The sequence below is a fragment of the Gadus morhua genome, chromosome 7 (genome assembly GCF_902167405.1).
Source record: "Gadus morhua chromosome 7, gadMor3.0, whole genome shotgun sequence".
NCBI lineage: Eukaryota > Metazoa > Chordata > Actinopteri > Gadiformes > Gadidae > Gadus > Gadus morhua.
In genome coordinates, this window is record NC_044054.1 from 25,192,306 (window position 1) to 25,213,300 (window position 20,995).

The window sequence follows — 20,995 nt, forward strand, 5'->3', positions numbered from 1 at the left end:
TCGCATCCATGGTCTGGTGATCTGAATTTTCTAAATACAATAAATAAACTATAGGCTGAATGCATTTTTGTAAAGGTTAATTTAAAACCCAACTTTCTTGATTAGTTACAATCTCGTTTAAAACCTGTCGTCATACCGAGACACATGTGACAGTTGTATGAACGTTGTGGATTTAGTTTCTTAATTATTATTCATAAAATATCTATAGGTTTTTATTGTTTAGATCATACATTTTCACAACGTGTAAGTCCTGTCAATTCTGTATTTTTCTGTGTCTTTTTTCCTGTATAGTTGAGTTTGTGTGTGTGATTTTCTCGCAATCCTAACGTCAATCCCGTTCCCTTCAACCCCATAACGGAACTGGGTCATGCATTATATTCCCCCCGGTGGGTGGGACCCTAGACGTCGTCTATGGTTAAATCTCATTGATGTCAAATATCACAAAGGAAAATTAAACAGCCAAATATAGCGCAAAATAGAGATTATTCCTTATCCTTAGAAAGCGTCTTTTTTTCAGTTTTTTCAGTGCTAGGAAGTATAGCCCAATTGGTAAATCCTGAGACAGCTTTTATGATTGTGTTCCTCTGTGCCACGCGTGGAGTGCGGACTGCGCAGGCGCGTCCGTGCATGCGTGCGTGCGTACATGCAAGATCGCTTAAGTGCTGTCCGCAGGCGTCCCACATTTGCTCCACTAATTCACCTCTGATAAGTAACTTGACACCAACTTGGATTCTTCCAAGTTATAGCTTATCATCTTCGTATCCCTTCCTTAATGTTATTATTGTCATTATCTCTGACCTCCAAAGTGTCCTATTCATTTTCTTAAATTAAACATTTCAATAATAAATCATTATCCAAATATATAATAATTATTATTTTTCCGTTCTCACTATTTTTGCAAACCAAATGCAGTTCTCTAACATTTAATGAGCAATCCGCATGAGGAAATATGCCATTCTGAAATATGCCATTCACAGAAATATGTAAACCAGTGTCAACGGATATAAGACTAGTTATAAATTGTTTGCTCTGCTTTCTTTATGGAAAGAACCATTCGCAGTAAACACTTTTTAGAGTGTACATTTATAGTCTCCCATATTTAGACAAATCACACAACACCTTTGTGCATATTTACCAAAATGTGTTGATACTGTATACATCGTGATATTCACCATCCATACACATCCATAACACTTGCATTTGGAATGGGACACATCCAAACACGCACACAACCACACAGCTTAATATCTAGCAGTGTTAGTGTAAGACAGGACCTGTTTAACAGATCCAACCCATGGAATAAATGCTACAATGTAGAGAGCATACATATTAAACATGCCTGAATTGTTTACTATTTATGTTTAAATGTTTTGTTGATTCATGTTATTTGCAATAAATCTCTGTGGTGTTACGGAGATCATCAGCTGAAGTCATAAGGATATGTATAAAGTTGTGGAAGCTGGTTACATCCTGTCTCATAACATGAACATTATTCTCTGGACGATGTGAGGACACAGCTCCTTTGTCTTGCTCAGGCACGTTTCGAGTGACACATTTACCTTTGTGGTGATTTACCTGACCTATGACCTTTGTGTTAATGTGTGAGACGTTCTCTCTCTCTACAAATGACATACTATGACTAGAAGGTACCGGATTCTCTCTATTTGATACCTGGCTGCCAGCCCTTACTGGTTCATGCACAACACTTTTGCTAAAATGCTAAAGCTAATATACTGGTGCATTGCTGCATTGCTAGGCCGTTCTTGTTGGTTTGGGTAAGGTCATTGTAAAGGCTTTAGGGAACCGGGCATTATATTCGCCCTACACCCATCTGCAGACTTTTATCTTTTCAATGTATCCCTATGGGAAATATTTATTCAGCAAAAAAGCTAAATCAGCAAGAGACATAGAGGCAAAATTCCCAACATTTTGGCATTTGTTGGGTTTGATACCTCTAAAACATTTCCGAATAATGGAGAACGTCAAGCAGAAGAAGGAGTTGGAATAATAAGGCACAATTAAAAACATTGCGGTTCGAGCAAACACACCAATAATATGAATGTGATGTTAGGTTGTTTGTAGTATGGATGGCAATATATTACACAAAGTATGAGGGTACTGCATTTAATGTAGGTATCAGAGTCTAACTTTCTGCCCAAAAAAGGGAACGGGAGTTTATTTCTGACCACAGCATTTCTGTGGTCGACCAGGAGCGATGAGCAGTTCTGTCATTCAGGTCAATTGTAAAAACCTGAGGAGCATCTCGTTGGTCAGGACCCCAGCAGCCAGTAGGAGGGACATGAGCAGCAGGGCCAGGCCCCGGCGTACAGCCAGCTGCCTGACTGTGAGGACCACTGCTCCACTGGCTCCCTGCTCTGGGGTTACCTGAGTGGCTCCTGGATCGGCAGCCCCAGAGGCCTTCCCCTGGTCTGTCTCACAGACCTTATCCAGCCAACAATCTGGAGGACAATTGCAAGAAGTTATATCGAGACATTTGCACGCAGCTGTATCAAGCTTGTTGTATGCTAACAGACCCAGATGGATTGGTGACAACAATGTAAAGATTCAACTAGAGGAGGAGATACAGTTCCAAAATTAGGTGGAAGATAAGTCAGAATTTGAATAACAATGCAGTGCGTGCCTTGTAACCACACAAAATCAAAAAGACAGATCAAAGTCATTTTACCCTTGTGCTCCATTATAGGATTCTCCTTTCTATCTGTTAGGTGTGCACCTGCTCTCACTAATGCCTTTTCAGAGACAAGAACCACAATTAATCATCTGCATAATATATTTTTACATCGTACATTCATGTTTCTAGTACCAACCTCTTTGGTGACTTTCTGCCAGTCCATTTTGGGCAGATACACTAAATAGAAACCACTCTCTATTGCAACGCAAACAAATAGTCCTGACCACAAACCTGAAAAGAAAGAAAAAGGGTCAAAATAGCTGACAAGTTTCGGTAATTAGGTTCAACAGTCAGTCAATACCAGTCAGTCAGAATACCTAACTCATCCTTACCTACAATACCCAATCCAGCTGGGAACATGAGCAAAATTCCAATTGGTAATCCAAAGACGTAGTACCCCACCATATTGCACAGTGCACCAACCTTCTGCTTTCCTACACCCCGGATTACACCTCCAGTCACACCCTGCAAGCATTCAAAACAGTCACTTTATATCAAATTCTGAGGACAATAAAAGCAGTTTATGTAACATTGTTGGGACATTAAAATATGTCACTTTATGTCACATTCTGAGGAAGGTAAACAAGTCCCTTTACGTCACACACTGATGACATCAAACTTAGTCACGTCATGTCATGGGCCGGGGACATTAAGTAAAATGTCCCCAGCCCTGTTCTTGAACGTTCTATTATTACAGCCATCTTTCATTGGTTTGCTGCACTTTTTTGATAACCTTTTATTTACAAGGTTATCATTTCTGGTTCGAAGGTACATTTTATTATGCTTTTATGAGAGCTCACCGCAATGGTCAAAGCCATACAAGATCATGACATCACCAACCCGCTGAACAATTTTTCTAAAGGACCCCAAACAAAGGAAGAAAAGTAAACATATATACAAAGAAGATAATCTCCATAAAATGTAAATTTATTGCTTGTGAAATTTTCATGCAACTTTAAATTGTAAATATTCACATGCATATTGAATGCTACTGATTGATTGCCAAACATAAAGTTGATAAAAATCATGAGACATTTCATCAGAGTCAATATAATGTCTCTTTATTGGAGTTAATACATGAACGTTAGCATTTAGGGTTTTTGATTTTGTGCAATAGACAGTCCCTGTGGTGTATTAACATAATGATGATTTTTTTTTACTAACGGGTCTGTAGTGAAAATGTATCCAATCACGTCCTTCGAGACTCCGAGTACAACTGCAGTAATGCATGCCGCTATAGCTATCAGGGAGGTAATGGTGGAAATGGGAGGTAATAGTTGAAATGGGCAATAAGGGGCAATATACTTGCAAATATTTCAAATATTAAACACCAAGATGAGAATGACACATATATGAGGGAGCAGTTTATATATAGTTGGGTTTCACCCATACCCCCGACAATGACGTAGAGCTTGGAAGACATTATGGCCTGTTCCGTATTTCCAGCACCGAGGGCGTTTCCGACACGCACACTGGCCGCCACAGACACTCCCGTTGGGATCTGGACCAAAGCATGAACCACAATTTGAGCAATTCCAGGCCCACTTTGAGACTTGGTGCCTTCTGCATATCCTGTGTATCGTGGGAGGAGACCCAGTATCGCCTCCAAGTTGATGTGTGGGAACCCCTCTGTTTATGATCTAAAAATGTTTTGCTCACTGCCCAAAGTGTGTGGCCAATGGAAAATAAAATGTCCAGGGAAGCACTGATATCAGATAGTGCCTGTTGAGATTACCATATAAACAAAAGATGATATTTCGTAGACGATAGCCTGAGCGCCTAGCTCCACTTCGCTGATGAGGCCCGTGAGGAAGCCTCCCGCTTCATAGACCCACCAGGCCAAACAGTGCATCAACATGCTGGGAATGGCGATCTGGATGAAGGACCCCCACTCCTGCAGACAGTCAGGGGACCAACCTAGGGGTCACAGGTCAACAAAATGAGTTTAAGGTTTACCAGCTGAGTTTAGGGTTTGTTGTGAACATCGTGTCTGTAACAAATGGTTTGAAGAGGTGACGTTTGACCAAGATTCAATGGTGTGGCACCATACCCTGGTATGGGCATGACAGAAGGGCCAACAGGTCTGGGGACGGAGGAAAGATCAAGACACACATGTTCCAAGACTGCCTCCAATGGTTTACCATGGATAATGTACAAATACAATCCGAATGGGCAAGGATAGAGTGCCTCTAGACGCTCTGGACCTCAAAAGCGGCAGGGACATTGAACGTCACCTCAGTGATGCGAAGGTTCTGGACCTGTGCAGGAAGTAGAGAGCACCTCCACCGGAGCAAACCCCTGGATAAGGTGTGGTCGTTCTCATGCTACGGAGTGGACCAGGATGAGAGCAGGTGTCGGCTGTGAGTGGAGATACTCACTGAGGCAGGGAGGAATCAGAGAGAGAGCTGACCTGCCCATGTAGCCCGGTGCAGCCCCCGGCAGTTAATGTAGATGAACAGGAATGCGGCCAGAGCGTACTGCGATATCGCATTGGCTGCAGCTGAGCCTCTTCAGAAGGTGCAAGCACAGCACAGAGAGAATCCAGCCGAAAATGTTATACACACGTTATTTAAATGATGCTTGCAAACAGAATAAGCTTTAGAACCTCCCTAAGTCCTGTACCATTATCACTAGATATCTGCACATTTTAGAAACTGGATTCAAATTATTTACTTACGCAACACCCATATCCAGTACATTGAGGAGAATGTAATTGATGAGTAGATTTACAACATTCACAATGGCCCCAGTTATCACCTGGGGCCACATGATGCCCTACAGGTCAACACAAACAGTAACAAAGGATATGGGTTAACAAAAAATGTAGGAATCAAACCCTATCAGAAACAAGGGCATCATAATACCTACAAATTCTCTATATTGGTACAGTATGTTAGTGTTTGAGCAGAGTCTGGTGAATTCCAGTTCTCTCAGGTTAACATAATCAATGACCTGATTCTGGAGATATCGTCCCTGTAGAAGGTACATAAAAGTAGCCTGAAAAACATGAAACACAGCTGAGATCACATTATGACGAGGAATTAAACATGAATAATGTAGGTGACGGTATGTTAGTTAGCTCTTGAACCTAGAGGGGTTGTGCAAACGTGCAAACAGAACCTACTGGCAGAGAAGGCATGACGATTTCCACATACAGCTGGGATAATCTATAAAAAAGAAATGGCATTAATGTGAAGGTTCGTAGCTTAATGGACATATCTGAAGTCAATGCTGATTAATGACGATTTCAATAATTGTATCAATAAAATAACATGCAATAACTGATATATTCTATAAATAATAACTGCTGGCCAGCCCGCACCTCTCTTTTTGTTTACAATAACATCCTACGTTTCTCATTTTACAATCCCAAACCCCTCCACTGATGCCCCCCACACAGCTGAGCTACGCTGAGTTCTTTTTCCCGCCTAATTACTGGAAGGGGCTAAATGTTACACATTGGGACCTCGGGTGTGCTGATGAAGACTTTTGCGGTAATTTTAAAATATATGCATCAACACAGTTTCGGTCTATCTGCCATTCAAGGTAAGCGAATTGATCATGTTATTGACCTGGCAATTGTAACACTCTGTCTGACAGCAATTAGAATGGACTGTGTGTTGATAAGAACCGCCCAGCAGGGGAAACAGGCCAATAGCAGGATGAGGATTCCTCTTTGGAGAATGACTCCCACTTGCTTGAAATTCCCACTACCAAAGGTCTGTGGTAAATAGTGAATATCAAAATAACAACTCTGAAATCATGATACTATTATAAACATTGACAATTTTGTATGGATCATTTATATAAAATGATGATGTCTACTAGTGCCCTCTACCTGAGACATGAGAGTATCACAGGTCGAAGCCAGTCCAAACCCAATGCTGATACCAGTGACGTTTATTACCTGTATAGAAGTTCAATAAAACATCATTGCAACCACGAATTTGACATAAACAAACGTAGAAGACAGAAAACATCTGTTTGCAGTGATTGACTATGTGGAAAAGGTTGTTATTTAGGTTAAAGGCACTATTTTCTTACCCATATCGCCAATGCTACAGCATTCAGCTCGTTATTTCCAAGGTGGCCACAGAACACCATACTGACAAAACCGATTAGAAAGGTCATCAACTGTGAAAGGAACTAAGAAGAGTAGGGTGGTTTATAAACGTATGGTGTGGATTTACAACACCATGGCATCTATCCAACTAGAATAATTTAATAATAAATTGATCAGTAAAGATAATAGTCCAACATTTAGGGGGAAGTATATTTACAAGATCTACTCATGCAAACAACAATTCTGAAAGTGTTTTGACGATAAATCTTGATTATTAAAACACTTCACACAAACTTAATCAAAGCAAGGGCATACACTAATCCTGCACTGTGTAAGGTTTTTACGGCAGCCATCACATGTGTTCAGATGGCCACAGCGAACACAGCGAGAGGATATAAATGGATAAGTTGAGCCTTCATTAGGGTTCTTTATTCATAAAAATAGGTTTGAACCAAATATAGGTTCAGAAAGTTACCCAGTGCAGGTTTAAACATTAGCAATGGTAATGTTGGTGGATGTTGATGATTTATTAGTAATGGTCCCCTTTTATATGCAAGCCTATACTACCAGTCCTATTACATACAATAAACAAGGAAAAATAGACCTATGAATAATTCTTATTTGACTGATCGTTGTTTTTTATTATTATTACTATTATTATTAAGAAGAAGAATATTATTACGGTTCTAAAAAATATCAAGCTTAATAATTATTATAAAATCGGTAGCACTTTAAAATAAGGCTACATTAATTAACATTAGCACATTAATAATCTTTATTATATACTATTAGCGGGTTAGGGTTAAGGTTGGGTTAACCCTAACCACTAACACTAAACATATTAAATCATTTATACATCAAAACATGAAGACCAACCATTAGTTAACTGTTAATTAACTGTCTTAGTTGATGGTTAGTTAGTTCTCATGTCTACAATATCTGATTAATGATCCTTCATTGTAAAGTATTACCACCAAATCTGATATGTTTAAAAGCATTTGTTACGAGGAGAAACAAATGCTCTGTACAAATTCGTAAAACGACCAACCAGAGCTTCATTTACAAGTGAATTCAATCTTACAATTGGAGATGACACTTTGAAGAGTAGGATCAGCTCTTTCTTATGCTCCTCAGCTATCCATTTCCTAATGGGTTTCATCTTGTCCACTGTCCTGACCCTCACACACCGTCCGGGAACAAGGGCTCAGGTTTGTGTCACTTTTCCACTTTCACGCGAAGCGCATGGTACTATAGCTAGTTATACATCCATGGGTTTGGCCTGTGATGGTCAACTGCCAGTCTAGCTATCAAACACTTTGAGCTTGGGTGAAAGTGTTGAGGATGAAAACCCATCCTTTAGCAAAATATCAGGTCGAGAAGGACTCTAACTGGAGTATTGACTAGTTAACACTAACCTCTAAGTTAGTGAAAGTTAACAACTACAGCAGCTGCAGTTTGTTCAAATTCCAGCCGCTAGAGTTCTAACAAAGACCAACATTTTTAAACATATTGCACCAATTCTTAATTTGTTACATTGGCTCCCTGTATTTCAAGAGAATTTGCTTTCAAATCATACTGCTCACTTATTAATCCCTACATGGTTTAGGGTCAAAGTATATAACTGATATGCTTCCACTACATAAACCTTTTAGACCACTAAGATCTTCTGAGACCAATCTGTTAATTATCCCCAGAGTAAACACGAAACATGGGAAAGCAGGATTTAGTTACTATGCAACAAATAGATGGAATAATCTCCCTGAGGATTTAAGACTTGCACCCAACTCTGACAACTTTTAAAACAAGACTGAAGAATTTTATGTTTGCTTTAGCTTTCTGCTACTTTCACTTTTTTTACTTTGCCTTTATTTGATTTAATGTACTTTTTTCTTTTATTACTTAAATTTATTGTATGTTTGCTAAAGCTTTCTGCTAAACATTTAACGCATATATCTATAAGGTAGGTACGTATATACCTTTTATTCATTTTATTGTCTGACCATGTTTCTAGGGAACATGGTCAGACAATAAATAGGGAAGCCAGTGGAGGCCCCGGAAAAGGGGGGTTCACATGGAAGAATTTAGGTAGGTTGAACACGAGGCTTGCTGCAGCTCCATGGATAAACTGCAAAGGTTTAATCGCTGAGGAAGGGAGCCCAGCCAGGACCAAGTTTCAGTAGTCGATACGGGAGATGACAAGCGCTTGGAGCAGGAGCTGAGCTGCTTCCCTTGCGAGGAAGGGCTGGATCCTGCAGATGTTGTAGAGGGAAAATCTGCAGGATCGGGCCCAAGTCCTTCAGGTATGCTTTAGGTGATGGTCCGACTGCCCATCAGCATCAGCACTTGGACTGTGCAGATGACTGTCAGATATTCTGAGATGCGTGTTACAATCAGCGGAGGGGAAAGAGAGGAATAGCTGTCGAGTGTCATCAGTGTAGAAGTGATAGGAAAAACCTGGTAATGTGATTACAGAGCCCAATGATCTAGTATACAGGGAGAACAGAAGGAGACCGTGTACAAAGCCTTGAGGGACACCAGTGTCGAGAATGCAGGGTTTGGACAAGGAGCCATTCAATGTGACCTGATAGGTGCGATTTGATTCGTCAGGTAGGATGTGAGCCAGGTCTACTACTCAATGCTGTTTTAATACTTTGGTACTCTGTGAGGTTGTTTGATTGTGCTTGATCTTAGGGATAAACAAAGTGTATCATATCGTATATTTGCCCCTCTGGCTTTGCTGCTCTTCTGCACAACCTTGTTTTTTTTTTTTCTTCTAGGCTTTTCTATATGCTTGAACTCTGAATATTGTTAATGGTCGGGTTTTACCCTCAACCAGTTTGCAGTAACCAGTAGGACGACTAATATTAACTCTGAAATCACGACCATGACATGATGTTTGATACCACATTGTTTCTAAAAGATAATACATCTTCCAGTAGTTTTGTGGAGATTGTTCATCAAGATCAGACATAGATGTATGTTCTTTATTGGTGTCCGTGACATATACATTTTTTCTGAAAACAAAGCGAATAACAGACAATGTCCTCTGCAATCCTAGTTAAAAAAAAATACTCTTTTGTACAAGGATGTCATGGATGTGTTTCCTGAGGAGTATACAGCATCCTTTAGGCGTGTGAAATCGATCAGGATACATGAGAAAGCTTCATCCCACAGGAGATTTAATTGTTTACTATACTCTTGAATCCATCAAAGAGCAAACATTTTGCCTGGGGAGAAGAGAGAAGACACAGTTTGCTTTTGCTTTGCTTGTTATACTTGTAACACTTGGCACACACACACACACACACTTGTGTGTGTGTGTGTGTGTGTGTGTGTGTGTGTGCGTTTGTGTTAACGGGCCTGTGCATGTGTGTTAGTTTGTGCAGGTACGGGCATGCACTAACTGTTTGTGTGTGTGTGTGTATGTGTGTGTGCACGAATGTATCTTAGTTCATGCAGGTGTGTGTATGTGTGTGTGTGTCTGTGTGTGTTTGTGCATGCATGTGTGTGTGTGAGCGGACCTCATGCCAGCGCAGTGTGTCTGGGGGTAGTGCTATATGGCAGTGAGGGCAGGTGTCATTCTGATCCACCAGGTCCTGGTTCCGGATGACCCAGCTCGGACCCTCGCTCCCCCACAGGGGGAGTGCGGTGGAGCGGGAGGAGTAGGCCACGCCAAAGTGAGGCCGCGGGTCTGTCTGGTAGTTCACTTTCTGGCCACTGGGGGGCACTGGTGTCACAGAATTGTAGTCCTGTTGCAACACCATCACGTCAGGCTGTGCAAGAAATTTGGACCAAAAGTTACAGGTTGTGTTGCTAATGCTTAACCATGTTTCAGATGCGTCACTGTTTAATTTTTCTTCACTTCAACAGAGGAATGTTGACAGTGATACTTTAACCTGTCCAGGATCATGAGGGCGATGCTCTGGCTCGAGAGACCTCAGGCAATACCAGCAGGGCTCTGAGACTCGATCTAAGATGCAAAGTTAGACTAGGTTAACACTGATGCACTTTTCATTTCACACACATAGATGCACTATTTTGGAATTCAATAACCCCAAAATAGGGCGTATTCATCATTGCTCTGGCTCAAGAGACCTCAGGCAATATCAGCAGGGTTCTGAGACTTGATCTAAGATTTAAAAAAAATAAGCTATGTCAACACTGATACACTTTTCATGTCAAACACATTGAGACACTATTGTTGATTGGAAGAACCCCAAAATAAGCGAGGACAAAGGACATCGGCCGAAACCACGAAACCTTACTCTCTATTCCGGTGAAATGTGAAGTCAGTTGCGGCGAAGGTTGAGTCTGGAGTGTGTGTTCCTCCAGCAGCCCGTCAGACAATGAGAGGCGGTTGTCTTGGTCCTCATGGGAGACCATGGCCACGTCAGGGGCCTGTGATGATGACGCCGATGTCTCTGCATCACCCAGACTGCGTGCGTCCAGCTCATTGTCGATGACACTTGTGGTTCCCCCAGCTGGGGCAGAAACAATAGCATCTTCCAACTGAAAAATCAACAAGCGCAGATCAACAACCCCCCCTTACCACATGCGTTTGTCCACAGACTATGTGCTTTTTGTATCATTCAGAATATTTGAAAAATACCTTGATGAGTGACAGTTGTGATCATATGGAAGTGTAGGCCTAGTGGGTGGTGGTTTGATCGTGGATATTTTTCTATAGTATAGCCATTACTTGGTCTTTTATTGATTTGAGTTTTGCTGAGGTAAATCTAAAAATGTGTATGGAGTCTATTCAATAAATCGGACCTGGTTGGGGCCCCTCTCCTCAGTGACGTGGATCGCAGGGGGGGCTGTGTTATCATCATCCCCTCCACCACCCAAAACCTCGGCCTGTCCGTCAACCAGGATTAAAGGCTCGTTGCTGAAACGAGGGCGAGAGTTGGGAGTATGAAAATGCAAGAACAAGATTAGGTTAACGACATGGACATCTACAGCTGAGTACATCATCAACAACAACAACAACAACAACAACAACAACAACAACAACAACAACAACAACAACAACACGCACGCACACGCATATATAGGCCTACCACAACCGTCCTACCGTGGCGTATAAATTTCCTCGTGCTCGCTCTCTCCCTCCATCCCTCCTTGGTTTCCCGCCCAGGATGTCCGGCTTGTCTACCGTAATCTCTCCTCTCGCTGACTTCTGACTCTTTTTACCTGATGCACGTCGCTCTCTCTCTCCACCTTTCTTCCCCTGCTTTTTCTATCTATCTCTCTCTTTCTCTCCGTTCCTCCCCGCAACTCTCACTGCCCTCCCGCTGAAACGGAAACTCCAGTGTCTAAATATTTCATGCGTCTGAATAGCTCACAAGCAGCTTTGCTGTAAAGAGCAAGCAGGTTAGGGCTCTGATGTCTCCGTTGTCAAACACACCCTGACATACTACCGCCTGGGGCAAATATAGGCTACAGTGTACCTTCCAAAACCCTTTGTTTGAAACAACCTCCATCTAACAACTGAAAAACAGAAAGTCAACAGTTCACTAATGTTGTTAGAGATAGGAACCTAGGCTTAATGCCTCTGATGTAAATGTGTCCAGCAGATAATTTTCTTACATAGCAGTGGAATTTGAGATGTAATAAAAATGTTGTTTGTCTTAGGGTATTTTTCTTTTTTTCTTACATATAATTTAATAGTAACAAAGCTGCAAGTCTGAGGTCTGTCCAGAAGATGGCGGTAGAGCTTCGCCTCGTCAATGAGGCGAAACAATGAAACCCCGCTGTTAAACCCACGCCACAGCATTAGTCTTTCTTTCTCTCTCTTCTCTTGTTGTCTGTTCGCCATGGGGGCTTTCAATCTCAATCACTTTTCTTGTCAATTTTGTTTATTTTTTCCCTTTTCAGTTAGATCCACATGCTCCAAATAACATACAATGCATTGACATAGACATGTATTTTCATCCGGTGATCCATTGTACTATGTGTGTGTGTATGTAGGCCCTACACATGTGTGTCTGTTTGTGTGTATGTGTGTGTGTGTGTGTCTGTGTGTGTAGATGTGTGTGTGTGTGTGTGTGTGTGTGTGTGTGTGTGTGTGTGTGTGTGTGTGTGTGTGTGTGTGTGCGTCTGTTTGTTCATGTGTGTGCGTTTGTGTACGTGTGGGTGCGTTTATGTGTGCGTGTTTGTGTGTGTGTGCGTGTATATGTGTGTGTGTTTATGTGTGCGTGTGTTTGCGTGAAGGTGTGTGTGTTAATGTGTGCTTGTGTGTGTATGTGTGTGTGTGTGTGTGTGTGTGTGTTGATGTGTGTGTATGTGTGTGCGTGTGTGTGTGTAGCCCTGTTTGTAATGGCATGGCAGGTACAGGATAAATTGAGTGTTTTCCGTGTATTTATGTGCCTTTTTGTGGGAGGAGGGCGCCGGGAACATAAGAGGCGATGACTCACCGGTCCTTTGTGACAGTGGTGCAGAGAGAGAGAGTGGCTTTCTATAACACACAGAGCAGGGCAGGGACTGTCTGGGAGGCAGAATTAACCAGAATAAGGGACGTTGATAATAGCACAGAGAGAGAAGGTAAGGACACTGAGAAGATGATCAAGGTTCAAGGGCAGCAAACATAGATGAAAGGCAAAAAGAAAAGAGGATTGAAAATATAATAAATAAAGAAAGGCATGTGGCAAGGCGCTATTGAAACGCTGTGTCTGGTCTGTAAATGGCTGGTAAAAGCTTGTTGTGCTGTGGTTTCGGGGAAGAAGGGGAATATATTCCACAAAGAACAAACTAAAGCAAATATAGTGACGGGAGGTAGGGTTTTTATAATTGCAGCTTAAAGGGATTATACAGAAAGGGCTTTGACCTGTGAAGTGTTGCTTGAGAATATGAATGTTTTTGATCAGCTTTTCTCTTGCATTACAATGAATTATCCCCATTATTTAATAAACGTTTGTGATTGGACTGAAGCACATTTCATGGGTCACAACCAGGTCATGTATTCAAATTGCTGTTCCAAGTCGAAAGTCTCTGCATGGACTTTCGTTCCTTATCCCATAATAAGTACATCCCCAATATACTTAATACTGGACTCTGAACCTTGTTTTGTCATTTAAATGTATTGTGACAATATATTGCCTGAAAAATGATCTCATGATTTTAGAGATTACCATCAATGGTGAAGCTAGCAAGGTAGGTTAGGGCAAATCCAATTGGAACAAAGAAAAAAGGAAGGAAGTAGGTACAAAATAGCCAGGGGAAATGTACAATGCCTTTCAACTGGAACAAACTTCCTCGATGCAAACATTCATAGATGGGGATGAACCCACTCAATGCGCATCAATCAGAGTCTTTCTACGTCGACCCTAATAGCGAGTGATAATGTAGTCGTTAGTCTGATTAATGCATTAATATGCATGAGTGCTTATAATGGTTAATATAAGTGACACCCGGGAACAGTGCAGAGACACCTAACGGCTGTGTATATACTGCACATTGGGAGAACACTTCCAACTCCAGCGAATGAGGAGAGGAATTCAAACAAGATATGGCAGAACCTGTCCATCAACAGCGCCTCTCTCTGTGATTGGACTACTGAGGGGCCATGAGTCAGTCACTATCTCCAATGCCAGCAGCTACAATTTTATACAGTTAAAAGAGAGTGTGTGTGTGTGTGTGTGTGTGTGTGTGTGTGTGTGTGTGTGTGTGTGTGTGTGTGTGTGTGTGTGTGTGTGTGTGTGTGTGTGTGTGTGTGTGTGTGTGTGTGTGTGTGTGTGTGTGGGTGTGCGTGCGCATGTCCATGTGTGTTTATATGTGTGTGTCCGTGTGTGTGTGTGTGTGTGTGTGTGTGTGTCTGCGTGTGTGTGTGTGTGTGTGTCTGCGTGTGGCGGTGCAGTGTGTTGTAGTGTGTGTAATACTGCGCAGGAAAGTGTACAGATGGATGACTCATACACCAATCATGTGACTCATCAATCACTGCAGTGCCCATCTCCCCCCTACCCCACCCACCCCAACCTCTCCCTCCCCCCTCCCCCAACACATCCTGAAAATTACCCATCTTTGGTGACTTCTCCCTTTCCGGTTCTCATAACTCTTTGTCCTCTGCCTCCAGCCCTCTGCCATATTGTTTCTTCTCCTCTGCACCTCTTTGTGTCGTTTTCCATTCTCTAGGTGCAACAGATTCATAGGCTAAGCTCGCTACAGTTGGTTGCAAGTGCGTTCCCCTTTATTTCCTCAGCCACTTTTTATTTACGGTGTGTGTTTTTCCCCCGTGGACTTCAGTCCTTCCAACATGGCGTTCTCGAAGAAGGCATAAAAAAAGCTGAGCTTTAATAAAATAATTGCTTTTATTCTTTCTCTTATAGCAAAACTATTAATCATCATGCTGTTATTTACACATTGCACAGGAATATTTATTTCACACTGTACATCTTACAATGCTAAAAGTGACATGGACCACAACATTCTCCTTTGACAGACAGACGGCCTACCTGCAGACACAGTGGCTATCTTCCTTTGAGAATAATTCTTTTTTTATGTTCACAGTTTATTCAGAGAAACAGTCATCTTGATTTCTCCACACTGTTTAATTTTTTCTCTTTTTTTTGTTCATTTTTTTGTTCATTTTTTTTGTTGCAAGTAAAAAGACGTGCATTTAACGTTTTGAACGCAATCCCTGACTCTCCAACCTGTATCTTTTCAATACCAACTCTTCAGAAATGAATAACATTTGTTTTGCCTCTTGGTTCATGTCTTCTCTCAATCCCATTGACAGGCTGCAGAATAAATATGTGACTTCAAGTATTTTTTCAGAACAAAGAAAAAGCAGAGTTTGAGGGATGCAAAAGGTTAAAGAAATTATAATAAAATCGATATAAAAGACAGCTGCCCTGGCAGCAGCTAATGATGTTTAAGTAACACAATTGGAAAGACAATTAAAACGCAATAGATGTTTGGCAACTAAGGGTTCTCCATGACTATTAATGCTAAACTAATATTGGCGAATGTGATTTGAAACACAATGTCTTTACTATAATAACCTCTGTATCCCATAACAACTGATAAACCCTCAGAGCACCAGGCTGGAGATGTTCAATGGTGAAAGTTGTGCTTTTGGAATCCACAGGGTTTTACTCATTGGGATCATTTGGGGTTGTTGTTGATATGATGGGATAGATCTGAATTCGGTTGGTGGTATAATAACAACAACTTCAAGGCAATCATTGTAGAATGGAGTTGAGTTGAAATATATTTTTCATGTTTTCAAATTGAAAACCTTTTCAAGGTTTTTACCTTATCTATAGATGGACGTTATTTTTGGCATGAAAGAAAAAAACAGGAGTATTGTGCGTAATATTTGATATGTACCATGACATTAACACGTCAAAGACCAAAATTAAAAACTGTTGTAAACATGAGTCTCACACATTTGGCACATTTTCTTGTGAATTGATGTCACTTTGTATCTGTGTGGGTGTGTGTGTGTGTGTGTTTGTGTGTGTGTGTGTGTGTGTGTGCGTACGTACGTGTGGCGTGCGTGCGTGCGTGCGTCGTGTGCTTGCGTGCTTGCGTGCATATGCCGTGCGTGGGTGCATGCTTGCGGTTGTGTGTGTGTCTGTGTGTGTGTGTGTGTGTGCGTGTTTGTGTGTGTGTGTGTGTGCCTTCTCACCAAGAACTCTGAAACACAGAACGTAAGAACATCAGAGATTGACCTGAATGGAGCCAGACATACACTGGGGTACGTTCTGTTTTTTGAATGTAAACTGATCCAGAGGCAGAATACGGTCACAGGGCGAAACTCTTCCTGAAACCCCTGTTTCCCCATCCCCGACCCTAAATCAACCAAAACGACAGGAGAAGAAATCAACAACACAAAAGCAAACCGTTTTTCTTCCTAACCCTCGCATTCCCATGGGGCTTAAATGTACACATCCCCTTTTCCACGTCATCTCCTTTGATTCTTTTTTAAATATTTTAACCTCTTCCTTCCCTTCTCATCTGCTCTATCTGTCCCACAGAGGGTTGGGCTCTGCTTGGACCGCGGTCCAGACACCTCTCAGTACATTCGGCGCTTCATGTAGATCCTCTCGATAAAGTTCTCCAGCTCCTCCTCGCTGTCCAGCTGAGGAACCAGTCCGTCCTCCTCATAGTCGTCTGCGTGGGGGGTCACCTGGGGGTAGAAGTAGTGGGGGCGCCTTCCTCTCCTGGCGGGAGTCATTGGTTTGGGGGGAGGTAAGGGCTGGTATGTCCGTGGGTGGGGGAGGATGTAATTGGAGATATAAGGGGTGATGGGGCTCTGGGGCGGGGACTGCTGCTGCCTCCAGCCCTGCCCGCGACCTTTCCCCCCCGACCGGAACCGGCGCCTGGGGGTCGGGAGTTCGAGTTCCTGGGGTCCTAACTGCTGGTCCATGGAAGGGGACGCTTTGCCGTAATAGTGTTGCTTAGGGTAAGGGAAATACACAGGGTAGTAGGCGCGATATGGCTTCTGGTAGTAGGGATAGGAGGGGAAGGCCAAAAACTGTTTCTGCGGTTTGTACCAGAAGTCACGCTGCTTCTGAGGCTTGTACCAAAAGTCCTGCTTGTACGCCTTGACCTTGTCCTTCTGCCACTTCTTGCCGGACCTGTACTTGTAGCCGGCCTTCTTGGGGTTGCTGGAGGCCGTGTAGTGGTACATGGGCGGGGCGGCCAGAGGCGGGGGCACCAGGGGCCTGAACCGCTGGGTGACGGGGCGGAGGTCGGCGGGCCGCTGCTGCAGCTCTTTCCTCTTCTTCTTCTTCTCCTCCACGTCGCTGATGATCTCCACCACGTCGTCGGCGGGCAGGTGCAGCTTGCTGCTGATCTCGATCAGCCGGTCGATCATCTGCTGGTCCATGTCGTCGTCGTCATCGTCGTCGGTGGCCACCTCCTCGGACCGCTTGTCCTCGGCCGTGTTGCTGGCGGCGGCGGCGGCGCTGCTCTTCTGCCGCGGCTTCATGTAGGGCGGCGTCTTGCGGCCCATGTACTGCAGCAGCATGTCCGAGGCGATGTCGGCCAGCCGCTGCTCCTCCTCGCGGGCGCGCTCCGCCTCCTGCTGCTGCCTCAGTACCTCCTGCTTCTCGGCGCGGGCCCTGGCCTCCTCCTCAAGGCGGGAGAGGCTCTCCTCCTCCCTCTCCACCTCCTCCTCCAGCTCCTCGCCCTCGGCGTCGAAGTCGTCCATGAAGTTGCCCCCCTGGGCGGGCCGGTTGCGGGCCTGCTCCTCGGGCCAGTGCTGCTTCTTGCCGGCGCGGGCCAGCTGGGTGTTGTAGGCCTTGTAGCCCTTCAGCGGGGGCAGGATCTCGTTGTCTTGGAGACCCAAGTCAATGTTTTGAAAGTAGCCCCTGGTTCTGCGACGCAGCTTGGCGTCGTCTGCCTCCCCCAGCGACGGATCACCCTCCCCCTGCTCCTCTGGGTTCGGCCCCCCGTCTCTACTCCCTACGAGGGCCAGCCCCACGTCCCCCAGCAGCCACCCAGCGTCCCCCCCGGGCTCCCCCTCCTCCTCCTCTCCCCCCGCCCCCTGCACCACATCCTCCTGGGACGCCGTCACATACCTCCGCTCCCCGAGCCTCGCTCTTCCCCTCTGCTCCTCTTCCTCCTCCTTCTCCTCCTCCTCCTCCTCCTCCTCCTCCCTATCAGCCCCTCGCTCTGCGACCGGGGCCCCCCCATCGTCCCCGTCTCCCCCCGTCCCGTTCTCCCGCAGCCCCCGGGCGCCAGGGCGGTCCAGGACCTCCAGCAGAGCGCTGAGCAGCAGCGCGGGGTCCAGGGGGTTATCTCTGAGCTCCCCCCGCCCCGGCGCCCCCTCCTCCGAGAGGCGGAGGCGTGGGAGCGAGAGCACGCCGCCAAGGCTGTCGTCCCTGAGGTCTGTCCGTGCGCGCCCCTCGGCCGCCCCTCCCTCGCCTCCCTCAGCCCGCACAGGGGCGGCGCCAGCCAGCTGTGGAGTGACACAAAGCAGGACCAATAGGACGAGGTGGGCTGGGGAAGGGGCGTGACGACAGGTCATGACCATGCAGAACTGGCAGGAGGGAGGTTAAGCACCTGGATGGCGTGCGGACGGGAGGGACAGAAGAGAGACACAGTGTGAGAAGGCTGGGCAGATATCCTCCTTCATGAGACGACGACTGCAACGCCTGATGATTATTATATTGTTTTATTAGGATGTATCATTTTATGTTATTATTATTGGATAGTTATTGAGAGAGGAATATTTATATTTCTCTCTCATTTCTGTCACATTTATCGAATTCAATCAAAACGTCAAGTCAGATGGAATAAATGGATAAAGACGAGATACACTCAGAGAGAGAAACAACTTATACATTAAAAAAATACTTACTCACGATGTCATATTTGCATACATTTACATACATTTGGAAATAAATCCCATTATGCGTTCCGTTTTTGTGCGCTGAGGCTCTCGTGACAATTTCTGTTCCAAGCGTCAAAAGAACAAACCCAATTTGCCTTCGCATCCCAGTAGTTCGCAGAACGGTAAGAGGCAGAGGTAATTGCTCGTTTGGAGATGAATGCCATTATGGAAAAAGGAAAAGCCTATTTTCTGTTCGGCATGCGTTAATCGAATCGAAAAAGCGCAAGGAAAAACTACATTTGTACAAATGAGAAGCATTTTCATTGATGATGTTCAATATGTGTCATGATTTCCTTCGATGGATTTACTTAAAAGATATAAGAAGAATAGCCCGGTAGCACGTCATCATTATTTATTTGAGTCTTGCGAGCCCCCGGCTCAAAGTTAATTGCATTCAGAAAACGTCCCAATTCTCCTTTAAACGCAAGAAGCGCCGTCGGTTCCAAGTGCGCGTTCTGCTCCCTCGCTTCAAACCAAACATAGTGCTTAATCCGATATGTCTCTGTTGAGATTGCATTAACTGAACATATTGGTTAATCCGAGATGCCTCTATGCTATTCTGTTGTGCCATGCGCCATGGCGATGTGACCACAGAAGGCATCAGGATGACGGCACTGGGAGAGGAGTCATGCGTAAAGGCGCCAGCTATGGTAGGCGATTTAACCCTCCGGGCTCTGAAGCACCGATTTTCAATTTTAAAATGTAGGCATATGGTTGTGCGTTATTAAGGCTCTGTGTTAAGGCACCGAGGTTGCAAAACGACCAGTCGGAGGAAGAGAAGGGGTTTGTTATTTGGTTTTAGCAACGACTCTGAGTCCATGGTCCACTGTTGCAGTGGCGGAATGCAGTCGTGTCCAATTATGGATGAACAATGCACCGCGAAGCCGAATCCTGTGTACTACATTTTTATTTGATCAGCAAGCTGATCAACACCACGTGCTGATCAACAGAGACCACTGGTTAACATGTTTTTAATGTTACATCAATGCTAGTTTCACCCCTTTTTTATTGTTTGGACTTGCACCATCGTTTAAAGAAATAAGATCGTCAAATATTTGTCAATTAATAATGGCGTGTAAATATCTGCACTGTCGATTACCAATGAGATAAATCATGATTAAATCTTGACTGCATTTATTTTTCAAAAACCTTTGTGAAAAACCAATCGGAAACAATAACCGCACATAAGGACTGCTAGATGTGGCGGACGGTTAACCCTAATTTTAGTGGCGAATTTTCCTAAAATATGATATTTAATAACTTAATAAAATTACCACTAAAAAACATTTACAAAACGATTTAATGAATCAAGTGAATGTTAATATTTAAAAATAAACCCTGATTTTCATTTTTTTGGCAGACAAGATTACATCCATCTCAACATCTTAATTGGATACATGAAAAATAAATATATCAATAGGCCTGAATTTATAATAAATCGGCCAAGATAAAAAATTAATTGGAACAACTATGTGAATCAATTGAATTCAAATAGCCTACAAAGCATTAAAAATAATAATTATGATCCATTGTCCTTACCTGTAGTCCCACGCGGGTATCAACGGTTCAAGTCGCAACGAGGTTAAAGCCCAGAATATTTCAATAAGACTGGATAGACTCTTGATTCTTAAGAAATAAAAAAGGTGTCGTTGTTCTCCACTGTCTTCAGCCTGTAACCAACATAAAAACGACGACTTGTTCGGTCGTGTGGTGTATTTGTATTGCATGTGAAGTCGTAATAACATGCAATTGAGAGAATGTTTTCAGCGCCGCGGTCAGCGCAACTTTATTGTATATACCCCTGGCTCACCCACGTGACCGCCCCCCCTCCTCCCCCCCGACCGGCCCGCCACGCTGACGTCACGTCCATTGATAAGAACGTTCATGTCGAACTGGAACC

At 43.7% G+C, this 20,995-nt stretch overlaps 3 protein-coding genes across 4 annotated transcripts; all 3 read right to left on the minus strand.

The window, feature by feature from the left end:
* Positions 1–907: 907 nt before the first annotated feature.
* LOC115547097 (multidrug and toxin extrusion protein 1-like) lies at positions 908–8,111 on the minus strand. Its single transcript, XM_030361066.1, has 17 exons — positions 7,837–8,111; positions 6,737–6,838; positions 6,531–6,599; positions 6,265–6,413; positions 5,817–5,859; positions 5,645–5,689; positions 5,370–5,467; positions 5,103–5,200; positions 4,428–4,609; positions 4,085–4,193; positions 3,857–3,932; positions 3,493–3,548; positions 3,289–3,296; positions 3,025–3,157; positions 2,829–2,923; positions 2,687–2,750; positions 908–2,459 (listed from the first exon to the last, which is right to left on the minus strand). The coding sequence occupies exons 1-17, from the start codon at positions 7,912–7,914 to the stop codon at positions 2,233–2,235; spliced, it is 1,632 nt and encodes a 543-aa protein (XP_030216926.1). The 5' UTR covers positions 7,915–8,111; the 3' UTR covers positions 908–2,232.
* A 1,614-nt stretch (positions 8,112–9,725) lies between these two features.
* Positions 9,726–12,324, minus strand: LOC115547346 (uncharacterized). Of its 2 annotated transcripts, none has more exons than XM_030361520.1 (6): positions 11,830–12,324; positions 11,529–11,643; positions 11,021–11,264; positions 10,646–10,725; positions 10,277–10,528; positions 9,726–9,982 (listed from the first exon to the last, which is right to left on the minus strand). In XM_030361520.1, the coding sequence occupies exons 1-6, from the start codon at positions 11,868–11,870 to the stop codon at positions 9,935–9,937; spliced, it is 780 nt and encodes a 259-aa protein (XP_030217380.1). In that variant the 5' UTR covers positions 11,871–12,324; the 3' UTR covers positions 9,726–9,934. The 2 variants fall into 2 exon arrangements, with proteins under 2 accessions (XP_030217380.1, XP_030217381.1); XM_030361521.1 differs by having other exon boundaries at positions 10,652–10,725; positions 11,830–12,299.
* Positions 12,325–16,281: 3,957 nt separating this feature from the next.
* si:dkey-175g6.2 (neurosecretory protein VGF) lies at positions 16,282–20,868 on the minus strand. The gene is made up of 3 exons (XM_030361067.1): positions 20,635–20,868; positions 18,382–18,764; positions 16,282–18,261 (listed from the first exon to the last, which is right to left on the minus strand). Exons 2-3 carry the CDS (start codon positions 18,733–18,735, stop codon positions 16,771–16,773), a joined length of 1,845 nt encoding a protein of 614 aa, XP_030216927.1. The 5' UTR covers positions 18,736–18,764; positions 20,635–20,868; the 3' UTR covers positions 16,282–16,770.
* Positions 20,869–20,995: the final 127 nt, after the last annotated feature.

What these genes read in the sequence shown, in the direction of transcription:
- LOC115547097 (XM_030361066.1), bottom strand. Translation starts at nt 7,914, where the DNA reads ATGAAACCCATTAGGAAATGGATAGCTGAGGAGCATAAGAAAGAGCTG. An exon ending in CAGAGTGTTACAATTGCCAG is followed by an intron (nt 5,860 to 6,264) that starts GTCAATAACATG and finishes TCTTTTTTATAG; the next exon opens with ATTATCCCAGCTGTATGTGG. An exon ending in GCACCGGGCTACATGGGCAG is followed by an intron (nt 4,610 to 5,102) that starts GTCAGCTCTCTC and finishes TGTGACCCCTAG; the next exon opens with GTTGGTCCCCTGACTGTCTG.
- LOC115547346 (XM_030361520.1), bottom strand. Translation starts at nt 11,870, where the DNA reads ATGGAGGGAGAGAGCGAGCACGAGGAAATTTATACGCCACG. An exon ending in ACATTTCACCGGAATAGAGA is followed by an intron (nt 10,726 to 11,020) that starts GTAAGGTTTCGT and finishes TTTGCATCTTAG; the next exon opens with ATCGAGTCTCAGAGCCCTGC. An exon ending in ACACACTGCGCTGGCATGAG is followed by an intron (nt 9,983 to 10,276) that starts GTCCGCTCACAC and finishes TCTTCTCCCCAG; the next exon opens with GCAAAATGTTTGCTCTTTGA.
- si:dkey-175g6.2 (XM_030361067.1), bottom strand. Translation starts at nt 18,735, where the DNA reads ATGGTCATGACCTGTCGTCACGCCCCTTCCCCAGCCCACCTCGTCCTA. An exon ending in GGGACGATGGGGGGGCCCCG is followed by an intron (nt 18,262 to 18,381) that starts GTCGCAGAGCGA and finishes ACGGCGTCCCAG; the next exon opens with GAGGATGTGGTGCAGGGGGC.